Here is a 15,149-nt window from a genome sequence, read left to right as displayed (position 1 = left end):
ATTCTGGAATTAATGCACGCAGAGTCCTAGGGATGTACTTGGATTCTGGAGTATTTCCAAAGCTGCTGTGTTTGTATCCCATTCTGAGCATTGGCATTTTTGCCATGAGCTGTGGATGCACTGCATGCCTGAGAATACCTGGGACAGAGACACAAACCAGTCTCTACACCAAATCCAGGGGTTGCCTTCTCGTCCTGTGCCTGTGCAATCCTGAACTCCATGGGGCTCAAGACCGGGATTTGTTGTCTCTGTGCCTCAGTTTCCCCTTTTACCCCAAAGTTTGTTCCTGGCAGGGCTGATAACAGAGGGACAGATGACCCACGTCAGCTGCCCAGGGCCCCCAGTGTATCCCTAGGACATCACAGAACCTGCCAATTTATTTAATGACATTTTGCCTTCCAACTGGACTTGTCCTTCCTCACATCCTGTTTTTGGTGGCCAGGGCCTGCAGAGAACCGGCTGATGGCCAATACCAGATGGCACAGTGCTGGTGGCAGTAGGACAGCTCCGTTGTGCCCTTTGGATCCAGGGCCCACGCTCTTCCCAAACGTCCTCTGGTGCCAGGGAAGTTGCCCTGAAACCACAGCAGGTAATGCACCTGCAAACACCTCCCTCCCCATCGCTGGGAGCAGAAATTCAGCCGCAGTTGGGATCCTCAGGCTGTTCTGACAGTGCGACAGTGAGTCACACTGTGAAGGATGTGACCAATGATTCAGAGCTGGAAACATCAACAATTTACAGGCAAGGAAGGAGATAGGAGGGAACTCGTCTCCCATTTCTCTACCAGGAACAGGAGGCTGCACTTCCAGCAATGAGGCTGCTCACCAGTGGTCAGTGCAGCTTCTCATCTCCATCCCTGTCCACATCCCCGTGGGCAGAATGAAAAGCCTCTCCAAGGTGTGTTTGTGTCTCTCCCTGTATTCACAAGCCCCTGTTGCTACCCCGGCCCTGATGCTGTGGCTGCTCCTTGTGCTGATCCATTATAAACCGTTGCCAGAATCGCCTCTTCTTGCAGAGCAGAGCAGCAAACTCTCTGTTTATTTATGTATTTAACACCCCACACACAGCATTTTGCCTCTGGATATCAAGTGTGAAGCTGCTGCCTGGAAGGTGAGTAGAGTTTAATTAGGACACATGCTTTTCTGTGTCTCTGATGACAATTAGAACCTTAGTGTCTAGGGAAGGGGCTGCTGGAGGAGTGGATGGGGCAGGGGTTGCCCAGTATCCTCTGACAGCTGTGACTCAGCTACCCTCTGTTGGGGTCTCAGGTTGTCAGAGAATTCCCTGTAAGAGGGAATTCTTGCAGCTCTGCCTGTCCCAACGACCCAAAATTCACCAAAAATTCACCATACAGAGGCCCACCCAGTTCCACCCTGGCTGTGGGCAGAGAATCCCCCCCCAGCACAGGCTTTGTTCTCCCCTCCCTTCCCCAAAGAGCTGATCCCCAGGGCAAGGTCCCCTCCTCCCTGCAGGGCTTTGCTCTCTCCCACATCAACGGGACTTAGCTGCGATGCCAAGATAATTCCCAGGGATTTAGGAGCTCATTTCATTTGATCTGGCTTGTTAATTCCAAATCAAGTGCTGATTAGAGGCCAGGGAGCAGAGCTGGAAACACACTTGCAGGTTCCTTGGTGTGGTCCTGGAGGGGAGCAAAAGCTCCCGTGGAGGCTCAGGCTGTAACTGCACCTTGTGGCCTTGGGAAAGGGAAAGTAGGAATCATCTAGCAGACAGATTCGGCCAAAGTGGGGGATTTAATAGGATTCAACATATACAGACAACAGAGCAAAGGGCTCCTGTGCCCACCAGCCACACCCCCACAGCTGCTCCCCCAGCACGGGGCAGCATCGCTGGGCTCCTTATGGGACTCATCCCGTGCGTCCCATAAAGAGCCAGGAGCTGCAGGGATTGAAGGGCTTTCCCAGGCTCTCCTCAGGTGACCATCCCAGTCCTGGAGCTGTTTGTGAGGGGACAATGAGGAGCTGCAGTGGGGGCACATCCTTGCCTTTGGGCTGGCGCCAGCTCCAGCGTTCGCTGCCATTCTGGGTGCAGAGGGGAAGCTCCAGCTGCAGGGCAGGAACATCCTGCTCTGCTCTGCTCTGGGAAAGCTCTGAATGTTCAAAAAAGTACTCATTCCTTCAGGATTCACCGTCGGCTGCTGGACCTTGGTGGGACTTGGGAGCTGTCGGTGCTTCGACCGCGGAATCCTGCGGCTGTGACCTCCTCCAGGAAGCTGCCAGGAAAGGTTCAGGTCAGTGCAACAAGGGCCAGAGATCTGCTCATGGCACCCTGATACTTGTCCCAGAGGTGTCCAAGGCCAGAGGGGCTGTGACTGTCCCCAGCACAAGCTTCAGGCCCGCTGGCATCACACACCCACAGCTGGGAGCAGCTCCCAAAGCCAGGAATGCTCCCAGCTGGAAGGATGCTGCCTGAGGATGGTTCCTCTGGCAAGTGGCACCACGGCCATTCCCAGGCTGACTCATCCCTCAGTGTGCTGATCAGGTGATCTCAACAGCAGCGCTTAAAAAATACCCCAAAAGATAGAGAAATACAAAGCAAGATATGCCACAAATCCTACAGAAATGGGATTCCTCTAAACTGGGGAACTGGGGCTGGAGCAGTTCTTCCTGCCCAGGTTGTGAATCTTGAGGGTTTTGAAAAATAGCAAAACCCTCAAATCTGCAAAACCCTGCAGCAACACCCAGCTCTGAGTCCCATCAGACACAGCTGGGAGGGGGCACAGCCAGGGCACTGCCCACGGTGGCACCAGCTCCGGCACAGGCTCTGGCACCTGGCTTTGTGTTCCAGCCTGAGCTCTCCCTCCTCCAGGTTATTTTTAGGCACTAGAACCAGGCAGAACTGAGCTCTGGCAGGGAATGACTGGTGTTTTTCGGGTCTCTGGTTCTGTGCTGTCTGGAGCAGGTTGTGCCTGTGACCAATGACACCTCAGGCTCCCTTGGCACGGCCTTCTCTGAGCACATTCTCAGTCTGGAGCGACTGGAGGCGAGACCAAACTCCCACCTGCCCTGCAGGGATGAGCTGCACCACAGCACAAACCCCCCCTGCTGAGGCTGCAGGAACAAGCAAGGACCCAGCACAGGCACCTGCAGGTACCTCCACAGCTGCTCCACCCAGGCAGGGCCTGGAGATGGAAATCTCCGGAGAAATGAGCCTTGTGCAGTGAGGAGGGTCCCCAGGAGGATCCAGTGCCACCAGCGTGGCTGTAACTGGGTAACTGGGTCAGGCCCCACATCCTGGGATTAGTCCCAGCAGGTTCATCTCAACCTGCCCAGGATGAGTCAGCCCCAGCACCAGATGTTCCTGGCAACCCTTTTTATCCGATTATTGATCCTTTGTAACCCTTTCTCCTCCAAACCCTGCGGAATTGCTCTGGAATCCCTAGGAGCAGAGCGCATTCTCCATCCTTTGGGCCACCCCTCTGAGCCCACAGATGTTGGTCCCAATTCCAGCAGGGAGTAAGGACAATGGGACCAGGATTAGGTGCTTACATGGCTGCTCAGCGCATTAACACCCAAATCCCCTTGTTTCTGGTGACATATCTGCCCTAATCCCACAGGAATCAGCAAGGCCATGGATTACGTGAGGGGTTGGGACACACTAAAACCTGGCTTTCCTTGCATCAGACACCTTATGGATGTGCTGAGATATCCCTGATCCTAGGGCACTGTGCTGAAATCGTGGATAACAGTGGACAGGAGACGGTTTTATTGTCCTTCCATCCTCAAGGAAACCTTATCCGAGAGAAAATGGATCATTTGGGACAGGGCTGTTTCAGAATAGGCCCTTTGCTGGCCAAATCCAGCCCTTCCAACGCACCAGCCTTTTATTTTCCTTTTTCCACCCCCACCTCACTTCACTCTTTGAAATGCAAATTTGGATACAGAATCCCAGCTTTTCTGTAAATAATTCAGGGACTGCACAGCAGCAGAGCCCAAACCAGCCCGGGTGGCTCCTAGCAGCACCAATCCAAGTAGATCCGGTGATGGAACTGCAGATCCTGAGCTCCAGCAGCAGCCCAGGATTTTCCCACCATCCCACACTGAGCACTGGGAATCTGGAGAGAATTCCTGCTCTCCTGCCTCTGTGCTGATGGGAAGCAATTCCCACTGTGGCCCCAATTCCTTCCTGTACCCAAAGTGAGTAATTTGGGTTCAGGAAAAGTTATTTGTATTTATAAGCCAGACATTTCCCACTGGGAATTCCATACTGACAGGGATCTTTGCCCACCTTCAGCAAAGCAGCTGCAGGTTCATTCAGTGCTGAATTCACATGTGCTGCCCTGGCTTCCCATTGTTACGAACTAGAAAAACTCTGCAGAAAACTCTACGTGCCTGAACTGATGGAAATGCAAGTTAAACCTCCAGCTCAGGGATCTGTCCCAGAGCCACCATGAGCAGAGCTGGGTCCGGAGCTCTGACACCCATTTCCACGTGGGGATTCCCCTGGTATCCCAAATTCCTGCCCTTCCAGCAGTTTCACAGGCAGGACCTGCAGAAGGGTGGATTTTACCTCCTGGTGTTGTGGATGGTGGTCCCACCCAGGACGATGCGGACGCCGGGGTTGGAGCGGTTCAGGTTGAACACGGTCAGAGCCTCCTCGTAGGTGGCCCCTCCGATGAGGAACACGATAATGTCCTGAGGCCTGGGATAAAGGCACAAATCATGGATTGGTTTGAAGGGACCTCAAAGCTCATCTCTCAGGCACACCTTCCACCAGACCAGGTGGATCCAAGCCCTGTAAACTTAGCCTGGGACACTTTCTGGGATGGAGCAGCCACAAATATTGAACTGGGATCAGACAAAGCCAAGGATAAATCCTGCACCTTGGAGGCAGTGATCCATGATCCAGGGGGTGCTTCCTCTAGACCCTCCCTCATCCCTGTAACGTGCCGGGCTCGGAGCTGAAAACAACCCACCGAATCCCCCAAAACCTCTCCTCTCCTAAACTCACCCACAGCCCTGAGCAGCCTCCAGCAGCACCACCCCGATCCCTGTGGATCCATGTGCCACATTTAATGCATGATCTGCTGGGGCTGGGAAATCAGGATCGATTCTGGAGTCAGGCAAGGACACAGGCTGCAGGAGCTGTGCTGCCTTGGAGCTCCCAGGCTCAGGAACTGCCAGGATTTGTGCCTCAGTTCACCTGAGGGGACATTTCCCAGCCAGCAGGAAATGTGGGATGGTCGAGGGAAGCCAAGCAAGAGGAAGAGAGGAAAGGAGGGAAGCACCTTCCTCCATCCCAACACAAACTCAGGTGTGCTGTGCACATCCTGCTTTCAAGTGAGCTGGTCCTTTCTTCTCCCGTAACCACCCTCCCAATCCCTTGGAAGGATCGATACCAGGGATTTCTTTCTTGGAGCACTGCTTAGACAGCATGACCTGGAGCAAAGCTGCTCCCAGCTGGTTGGGACACAGGAACAGAGGGAGCATGTTGGCCACTAGATCTCCATGGATCCTCACACCATTTCCTCCCTGCCCAAGGGGATGTGGGAAAGCAGGGAAAACTCACGGGAAAGGTGAATGCAGTTCTTTCCCACTGTGATCTGTATCACCACTAAGCACCCACAGCCTGTCTCCTCAGAGTCTGGGTTAGGTCTGCATGACCCTCTCCAGCAGGATCCCATTTCCATTGGGAACAGTACCAGCTCAGGCCAGGAGAGCTGCAGCTGGACTGTTTTTGGCAGTCCCCATACACCATCACAGAGCCAGCTCTGACGAGGAAGGGCTTCATCCTTCACCTGAGCACATCCAAGCCAGCAAAGCAAGCCAGGCTGAGACACACCCCAGTCCTGCTCCAGGGAACATTCCTGGGGATACAGGACCTTCACGATCAAGGGATTTCTGTGCCAAGCCCTAGTTCTGTTCATCATCAGTGCAACCCTGCTGTGGGACAGCAGGGATGTCCCAGTGCCAGGGGCAGCCAGCGTGTCCCAGTGCCCCAAAGGCCCACGTACCTGTCCCGGAGTGTGTTGGGGCCCAGGTAGGGATATTGGCTGTCCTTGAGCTTTCCCTTGATGAGCTGGTCCAGGGTTTCCTGGAGCAGGGGCTGGTGCTGGGTGTACACGTTCTCGATGCCCTGCGGCCGGAGAGAAGCTCTTTAGAAGTGGCCCAGCAAGGAAGGAGCATCAGCAGAGGCACAGCAGCTGCTACCCCTGAATTTAGGATTGAGAAGCTCTCCAGCAGCTCACTCCCGTTGTCCTGAGTGGCCTGAAGCCACTGAGCCAACCCTGCCAGCCCTGCTCCTCCTCTGGGCTGCAGTTCTGGTTGGGTCTGTCCCCATTTCCCCAAGGCATCTCGGTACCTTCAGGCCTTTGAGGAACTGCTTGGTGATGGCCACGGCATCCTTGGGGCTGAACAGGTCACTGCCTCGGACACGCTTCCCTCCGTACTCCACCACGGCAGACACCAGCTGTGCAGGGAGAGGGCAGGAGCCCCGTCAGCCTGGCAGCTCCTTCCAGGCCGTGCTGAGGAGTCACTGCGGACACCTCGTGGAGATGTGGAACGGGGACAAGGAGCCACGGAGGCGATCCCAAGGGAACTGCACATGGAGGTGAGGGGGCAGAGCAGCAGCACACCCACGCTCCCCAGACCCTCCTGCTTGAGGAGAAGCTTCATCTCCATCGCCTGCAGCAGCGACAGCAGCTCCTCCACACGAGGTGACATCATCCCGCTCCTCCACCTCCTCCCCAGCTGCTCCTGGCACTGCCACCCGCTCCCTCCCTGCCAGCTCCTCTCCATCCCCAGCCCCTCGCTGCAGCCACTGCCTGTGCTGCAGAAGCTGGGGAAAGTGGGGGAGGAAAAGAAGAGAGGAAGCACATCCCAGGCCCATGTACGTGCCACACTCCCCTCCCAGCAGGCTCCTGCCATCCCTTCTTTCTTAAATCCTTGATAATATCACAGAATCACAGACTAGCCAGGAGTGGAAGGGACCTCTGGAGTCCAACCCCCAACATCACTGATTTAGGAAATGGAAATCGAGTCACTTATTTAGAACACCTTTCAAAGCCACACCCACAGGTCCCAGCCGAGCTCAGAGCTCCGTGCAGCAACACAGCCCTGGGCTGACCCGGAGCAGGCAGGTTTCACCCCAAACAGCAGCGATTCCCCCATCCTGTGGGACATCGGGGCTGCGCCACCCCGGAGTTACCTGGCGGTACCTGCCCCCCGTCGTGCCCCACCCCGGGGTTACCTGGCAGTACCTGCCCCTCATCCTGTTCCACCCCGGGGTTATCTGGCAGTACCTGCCCCCCATTCTGCCCCACCCCGGGGTTACCTGGCAGTACCTGCCCCACCCCAACCCCGGGGTTACCTGGCGGTACCTGCCCCCCATCCTGCCCCACCCCAGGGGTTACCTGGCAGTACCTGCCCTGTCCCACCCTGGGGTTACCTGGCGGTACCTGCCCCCCATCCTGCCCCACCCCAGGGTTACCTGGCAGCACCTGCCCCCCATCCTGCCCCACCCCGGAGTTACCTGGCGGTACCTGCCCCCCATCCAGCCCCACCCCGGGGTTACCTTGCGGTACCTGTCGGTGCCGCCGCGGCCGCGCAGCTCCTCCAGCAGTGCCGGGAGGCCGCTGCTGGCGTGGCGCTCGTAGCGCAGCGCGTAGAGCATCACCAGCCGTGCCGCGTCCAGCTCCGACACCCGCGGGCTCTGCAGCAGCCGCCGCACGCTCTGCGGGACACAGGGCACTGCTCAGGGCGAGGACTGCCTTCATTGGTGTCACCGTTTATCAGTCATTTATCAGTCACTTATCAGACTGGTTTCACTGCCCAGCAACAAGAAGAGGATCCAGTTGTGGTATAAACCCCACAGCCCGGCTTCCTCAGGTGTTTCACAGGAGGATTTACTGGAGTACCAGTTGGTTTTGGGTCTTTCCATGGAACTGGGAATTCACAGCACACCTCTGATGGGTCCTGTGCCCCTCGTGGTGCTGCAGGAGGGGGAAGTTGTGCACAGGCACTTTCAGACACCTCCAAGCTCTGCCTGGGTTTTTCAAGCTCAAGCAGAGCCACCCCACAGGTTCCACCACTATAGTGGCTGCAGAGAAACCCCTCAGGCAATCCCCCCAACTCCATTTCCTTTTTGGAAGGTGTAAGGCACAGGCATCAAAGTCTCAGCAAACCTTTGGATGTGAGACGTGGAGGAATAAACTGCACATTTGGAAGAAAAGGAGGGAAGGAATTAAAGTAGGAAAGAGAGATCTGAGCTACAGGAAAGAGTAGGGATCTGTTATCACTCCTGATCTGCTGCTGGATTCACCACCCTGGCCCAGATGTTTGTTGGCATCTATTTAACTGATGCTGACTAAAAACACAGCATAAAATCCTGGCTGTGAGGAGGAATTTCACCACTGAAGGTCAGGAATTCACCTGCGAGGGGAGAGCCGGAGCCCCAGGGAGGTTCCTGTGCTGGCAGTGCCAGGACCAGCAGGAAGCAGAGAACAGAACAGCCATTGTCCATGGGAGGAGCCGGGATTCCAACCCTCCTTTCAGCTCCCAGGCCTCATGCACTGTGTCAGGGTTAATGAGAGCCCAGGGGAGGAAGAGCCCGAATGTCCCAGACTGGGGGGGCAAGGCCACCAGAGATCCAACAATCCCTGAAGTGACATCAGAGAGAACAATTCCAGCCTTATTCCAGGCTCTGGCTGCTGCTTCTTGTCCCGTGGCCTTGCCCTTCTTGCTGCCAGTGGGAGCCGCAGCAGGGACAGCCCAGGGACAAAGATCCCACCTACAGGGGTTTCCATTTATTTCCAAGCTGCTGCATATCTTCCAGTGGTCTCAGCTGCCAGAAATACAACAGGGCTTTTCAGACACAGGGCTGGATGGAAACTGAGGCAGCATTTCTGCTCTGAAACTGCAGAAATGCTGTTTGTGTAGAGCAGGACCAAGGTGACCCCAGGAACACCAGGATTCACCTGGCACCAGCTCTGTGCTGTGTATATTCCATCAAAAATCATGGCTCACAGTGCAGGGAGGGAGCAGACTGGGAATATTTGACTTTTAAACCTCAACAACCTGAGCTGGAGACAGTGATACAGCATGAGGACCTCAGAGGCTGCTTCCAGCAAACACATTTCTGGCTGCATTCCCAGTTCCATACCCAGCCATGTAAATCCTGCCAGACACCAGCTATGGAATCCCATCCCTACACTCACTGGTCCATGGGGAAGCATCAGCCCAGGGGATGGGAGCACATTCCACCTCTGGGGACAGTCCAGTGTTATCCCCTGGGCCCCCACTTGGAGTTCAGAGTCACAGAGGTGGGGAAGAAACTGATTGCAAACCTGCTGGAAATGCTTTTCCTCATTTCCCAATCCCTCTGCTTCCCCAGTGCCATGCAGGGGTCTGTTACGTGTTGGGAATGCCCCTCCACTAATCAAGGAATTATTTTTCAGAAGTGAGTGGCTGCTCCAGCCCTGCTCTGAGCCAGCCCCATCCCAAAGCTGCTGTTGAACACCAGCCCAAATCCATCACCACTGACTCTGCCAGACCTGCTCTGGTCACAGCACAAGGGGCCACACTCAGCTGTCACAGAGCCTCCCTCCAGCTTTTCCAGGCCTCTCTGCCAAAGAAATCTTGGATCTAAGAGTCTTTCCAGTGGCCTTTCTTAAAAAAATAGGTAAAGACAATTCCACAGATTCCAGCTCTTCTCCTGCCCAACACACATCAGCTCCTGCGTAACATCTGAGGTTTTTTTATCCTGGTGCCTGCCAGAAGCCAACGGGCTGAATATAATGAAAGAATGTTGGATTGTGGGATGTAAGGACAGGATTTGCAAAGATGCTTCTCAAGCCAGTTATTAACGATGACTCATTCCCATCTGAGCTGAGCGCCGAGGAACAATTCCACATGCAGTGTCCCTCCCCACAGGGTATCCACACACATGGCTCCCACTGTCACATCCCCAAGGGAGTGATGGGACGAAATCCCCCAATCCAGGGGCGGGGTGAGTACCTGGAGGGCACTGGAATGGTCATTCTGGCAGGCCAGCTCCTGCTCCACCTCTGACACCTCCAGCAGGTTCCGCTCCGCCACCAGCCGGGACAGCTCCCCCACCACTGTCACGTGCTTGGACACTGTGCCTGACATCTTCTTGAACTGAGGGTAGTTCTCCACAAAGGCCTGTGATGGGAAACTGAGGCAGTGGGTGCTTCCAGGGAAAAGCAGGAGATAGCAGATGGGTGCAGCCAGCCATAAACTGCACAAATTCCCAGCAATTCTGTGTAGGCGTGCAGAGGATCAGACACCTTCATCTCAGGAGCCCACAGGATTTCTCTCATTACCAGGAGATTTCTAGGAGGGATGTAGTTTTTATTTACTCCTAACATTAAAGGATGGGACACGGCTGGGATGGACTTTGTCCGTACCTTCATATCCGCTATGGACTCCAGCTTCTGCTGCTCCTTTGGTTTCCTCCTCTGGAAATCCTCCATCAGGTTCTTGATGTTGGTGCCAATCTCGGCAAAGTTCAGGTACATGTTCTGTGTGGAACAAGATGGGAAGCAGAGGGAAACTCATTTGAGAGAGTCTTGACCAAAGAAGAGCCTTGAGCACCTGGGAGAAGGTGGCTCCATCCCCCAAAACACCTGCAGCAGGGTTTGAAATCAAACTACAGACACGTTTCCTAGGACATGTTATCCCACGCCAGGTGTCACTGGTGCTGCACACTGGCCGTCACAAATGGCACGTCCCCACCCTGAGGCTCAAAGTCATCGGGAACTCCTTTCCCGTGGCAAACCCCCAGATGTGGGTGCTGGAGAAGCCTCCCTGGGACACCTACGTTGGCGTAGAACTCGTCGTTCTCAGCTGACAGGACGACCTCCCGCAGGTCCTTGCTGATCCCCGGCACCCGGGACAGGTCGATGCGGTTGTTGTTGATCCCCAGCAGCTCGTGGACCATGGCCTGGTACGTCCACTGCCAGGGGACAGAGGGAGGCAAAGGGATGACCTTGATGAGACACAGCACTTGGGAAATCAATGGATTTCAGCTGAACCCAGCCAGAGCTGCTCCTGCTATCCCAGGACACACAGCAGAGTTTGGGAGTGTGTCCCACAGAGCAGCCAGGACATTCTGATGAAAATGAACATCACGGATAAACAGTCAGATGGGGAGACAGGGCAGAGGGAAACCTCCCCCCTCCAGGGCCATTCCAGAATCACAGTGTCATGGCATGCTTTGGGCTGGAAGGGACATTAAACCCATCCTGTTCATGGCAGGGACACCTCCCACCAGATCAGTAATTCCTGCAGGCACCTTCAAAAGAGTTGATGGGGATTAACATTCCTGTTCCAACACCTCTGTTGGCCACCAAACCCCACAACTTTCTGCCCAGGCAGGGAGAGGTCCCACAGTTCCACTGCAGAATTCCCTACATGCTCCGCTGGCAGGAGCATTTCTGCACATCAGGAATTTCTATTTTTATCCTGAGAAGTCTAATAATAACCCAGAGAGAACAGTGACAGCTGATCAGAGCCCTGCTGTGCCCAACACTCCATTTACATCCCCAGGAATCTCTTTGGGATAGGAAATCCTGAAACAGCAGATAACGCCTGATGCTGAGCACAATCCTAAACACCACAAACCAGGTGTGAGCTGGGCTGTGACAGCCACACCCCTCTGTGACACAGATGTCACCTCCAGCTCCTGCAGAACTGGTGTTACAGCAGCTCTGGGGCTGCTGGTCCCACTCAGGTGCAACTCCTGATCCCTAGGTTCCAAGGGAACCCCACAGAAAGGAAGGGAGACCAACAGATCCTGCCAGGATCTGCAGCACAGCACGGGACAAATAAATCCAACAGCTCCCAGCAAATCCAGCAGCCATCAATAACAGAGGGAGACTCAGCAGGGCAAGGTCACTCGACAGCCGTGTGCTGCCCACACCTCCACAAACAACCCTTGGAAAGGCCCTGCAAAGCACTGGGGCTCCAGAAGCCACCTGGAAGTGCTGGTGGCCCCGTTTTCCAGAGTGCTGGGTCCATCTGCCACTGAAATCAGCACAAATAACCCGCACTCAGGTCTGGAAAGTCTAGCCAGGGGATAAAAGAGGGATTTTGTAGGGATTGGGGGTGGGAAGCAACACTTTTCTCCCCTACATCCAACCCACGACCTGACAGGGGTAGAACTCCAGCTGCTGCAGGACTCCCACCCCTGGCCCAGTCTGGCACACGTGGGTGTGCTCACCTGGTTCAGGAGTGGGGTGATGGCATCGTCCGACCGGTCCAGGATGAGGAGCAGAGGAGGGACCTCGGTGCGCCGGAAATCAAACAGCTCGTACTCCTTCGTGATCACTTGCTGTGGAGAATGGGAAAAATCCCACTTGGAACGCCTGGAAAAGGCTCCCTCTCAGCATGGACTCAGGCACAGAGGGAAGGGAGGCAGAAACCCCAACTGTGCTGCTTTGTCTGCACTGCCAGGGAGGAGCTGAAGGCCCCGGGGAACTGGGACACTGCTCCCAGGAATGCTGTACTGGGAGCAGAGCGGGACATGACCTGCCCAGTGCTGGGCCTCCAAGTAAGCGATGGAATTTACAGGAATTGACTGAAAACAGGTGTTTCCCTCCGCATGTAAAAAACTAACCAAGACTGAATTCATCCTAAAGGGATGTGCTGTGGGCTGCTCTCACCTTCACACATTCGGCCAAGCGCTTTGCTGGCTCTGAGGAGAGCTGGTACCGGATCATGGGGCACTTCTTCAGGGACAGGAGCAGAGCAGTGAGCCCTTGGGTCGTCCTGGTGAGCTGAGCCGGGTCCCAGCTGCGGCCCTGGAAGGAAAGGCTGCACCTCACATGGATGCACTGGTCCCAAACTCTCCCACGTCCTTGTTTCTAAGCCCTGAAGTCTCACAGGAAAGCACAGTTTGCCTGAAGCAGCAGACACCCAGGGGCTGAACACAAACTCCCTGCTGTTCCTCTCCCTGCCACTGCCCATTCCCCTCCAGCAGCCCCCCAATGCCCCGGGTTGTGAGGGCTACACGTTACCCAGTGCAAGGACAACTCGCCGTGTTCCTACCCGGCAGCAGCCCAGGAGGTTCAGGGAGAAGACGTGTGGGTTCACCGCAATGTAGTCGCCGTAGAACTCCTGGGGAAGGCAGCAGGACAGTCCTGTGTCTCTGACCCTGACCCCAGGCACAGCCACGGGCCAGCACTGGCCACACAGCCCCCTCCACCACCTGGACACACTGGTTCAGACCATCCCTCCTTCCTCCACCCCAAACCCTCCAACCCCGCTGAGAACTCCACTCCCATTGGTACTGTGCATTGCTCCGGTGCCCAGCTCTTCATCAGCACCACAAATTTGGAATCATGGAATTACTGACTTTGGAAAAGCCCTTTAAGACCACTGAGTGCAACTGTCCCTCCAGCACTGCCAAAGCCACCTCTAACCCCTGCCCCCAAGTGCCACATCCTCATGGATTTGAGCTAGGCAGCACCTTGTGAGACACCAAAAACAGCAGCAGCTGTGAGAGCACAGGGCACAGAGAAATGAGACCTTTTCTGCCTTTTACCTCTTCATCCCACATTTGTGTCCACCCCTCCTCCCACCCAGGCCTGGCATGCACGATTTGGGAACAGCCCTCCTGCTCCCAGTGTCTGTCTGGCAGCCTGGACCTTCCCTTTGCTTTTGGCTCTACCTAAAAACATCTAAACTTCACCTGGACTTCAGCCACGACCTCCTGCTCATCGGCCTCGGCCAAGGCCTTCACATCGCTCTTGCTGATGACGTTGCTGAAATCTAGGAGGAAACAGGGAAGGGACAGTGGGGCTCCATGCAGACCCTGTGGGATGGGCAGCCCGATCCCCTTTGGAGCAGGAGCAGATCCCACAGGGACCCTGCAGGTGCTGGAATCCCAAGCCACCTCCCAGGGATGCTCCCAGCTCATTCCCTGCCCATCTCCCCAGCGCCTGGTCCCGCTGCGTCCTGCAGAGCCACAATGACATCTAGAGGCCACTTCACCTAGTTCCTGGCATCCTACTGACTAATTCCTGGGCTGCAGGACTGGACTTCAACCCCAAACCAGCTGGAGTCATTCTGCCTCAATCCCAAACTCATGGAACATTCCGTGGCATGAGCAGGACACGTGGGAAGCCCCTGCCTGATACGCCTGGCACAGGAAGGTGCTGTGTGATCTTTGCTGAGCTGTGGAGCCCATCCCATCCCATCCACACTGGGATGCGGAGCCTGTTCCAGGTTCATGGAGCTCCAGGAGCCCTGGACTCTGCATACTCACAGATGAAGTAGATGCTGTACTTAGGCCTTCGCAGCTCCTGCACCAGGAGCTCCACGTTCTCCTGGATGGAAACAGCACCAGGAAGAGCAGAGTTAAGGAATACAGAACCATGGAATCCTTAGGGTTGGAAAAGCCTCTGAGATCTTGGTGTCCAGCCACTCCCCCAGCACTGCCAAGGCCACCATGGACCCCTGTCCCCAGCAGCCACATCCACACGTTTTTGAACAATTCCAGGGACTGTGGCTCCACCACTGCCTTGTGCCAGGGCTGAACAACCCTTTGCATGACAGAATTTTCCCGAATATCCAACCTAAACCTCCCCAGCACGACTTGAGGCCGCCTCCTCCCGCTCTGCCCCGTACCTTGGTGGGCCGCAGGAAGCAGATGGCCTTGAGGTGCTTCATGGGCTCCCTGTTGGGCGAGTCGAGGCGCTCGAAGAGATAAACCTCGCGCTGCAGGATCTCGGACTGGGTGTACACCACGCTCACGGCGCCGGTCTGAGGGCGACAGAGCCCGTCACGGCCGCCCTGGCCCCGGTCCCCGGCCCCGCCGCCCTCCCCGTCCCGGCCCAGCCGCTCACCGTCTCCCGGTCCATCAGCAGCACCTTCATGCCGGGGCCACTGTCCTCGATCATCTTGGACACGTACTGCCGGACCGCCAGCACCGCGTTCATCCTGGCGGGGATGCTCCGCTACCGGGCTGCCCCTGACCCGCTTCGGCCCGGCTTCGGTTCGCTTCGGCCCCGCTTCGGTTCCCTTCGGTTCGCTTCGGCCCGGCTTCGGTTCCCTTCGGTTCGCTTCGGTTCGCTTCGGCCCCGTCTCGGCCCCGCTTCGGCCCGGCTTCGGTTCCCTTCGGTTCGCTTCGGCCCCGCTTCGGTTCGCTTCGGCCCGGCTTCGGCCGCGCCC

At 56.0% G+C, this 15,149-nt stretch overlaps 1 protein-coding gene across 2 annotated transcripts; it reads right to left on the bottom strand.

Moving 5' to 3' along the window:
* Positions 1–1,732: 1,732 nt before the first annotated feature.
* On the bottom strand, positions 1,733–15,026 carry VPS45 (vacuolar protein sorting 45 homolog). 2 transcript variants are annotated; one of them, XM_072918433.1, is made up of 16 exons: positions 15,008–15,026; positions 14,825–14,966; positions 14,607–14,741; positions 14,245–14,305; positions 13,669–13,748; positions 13,026–13,094; positions 12,641–12,778; positions 12,199–12,309; positions 10,798–10,932; positions 10,385–10,498; positions 9,972–10,139; positions 7,531–7,689; positions 6,319–6,426; positions 5,972–6,093; positions 4,528–4,659; positions 1,733–2,230 (listed from the first exon to the last, which is right to left on the bottom strand). In XM_072918433.1, exons 2-16 carry the CDS (start codon positions 14,915–14,917, stop codon positions 2,143–2,145), a joined length of 1,713 nt encoding a protein of 570 aa, XP_072774534.1. In that variant the 5' UTR covers positions 14,918–14,966; positions 15,008–15,026; the 3' UTR covers positions 1,733–2,142. The 2 variants fall into 2 exon arrangements, with proteins under 2 accessions (XP_072774534.1, XP_004174939.3); XM_004174891.6 differs by lacking the exon at positions 15,008–15,026 and having other exon boundaries at positions 14,825–15,000.
* Positions 15,027–15,149: the final 123 nt, after the last annotated feature.

This window comes from Taeniopygia guttata, chromosome 25 (genome assembly GCF_048771995.1).
Source record: "Taeniopygia guttata chromosome 25, bTaeGut7.mat, whole genome shotgun sequence".
Classification (NCBI taxonomy): domain Eukaryota; kingdom Metazoa; phylum Chordata; class Aves; order Passeriformes; family Estrildidae; genus Taeniopygia; species Taeniopygia guttata.
This window is presented reverse-complemented; position numbering and strand designations above follow the sequence as displayed.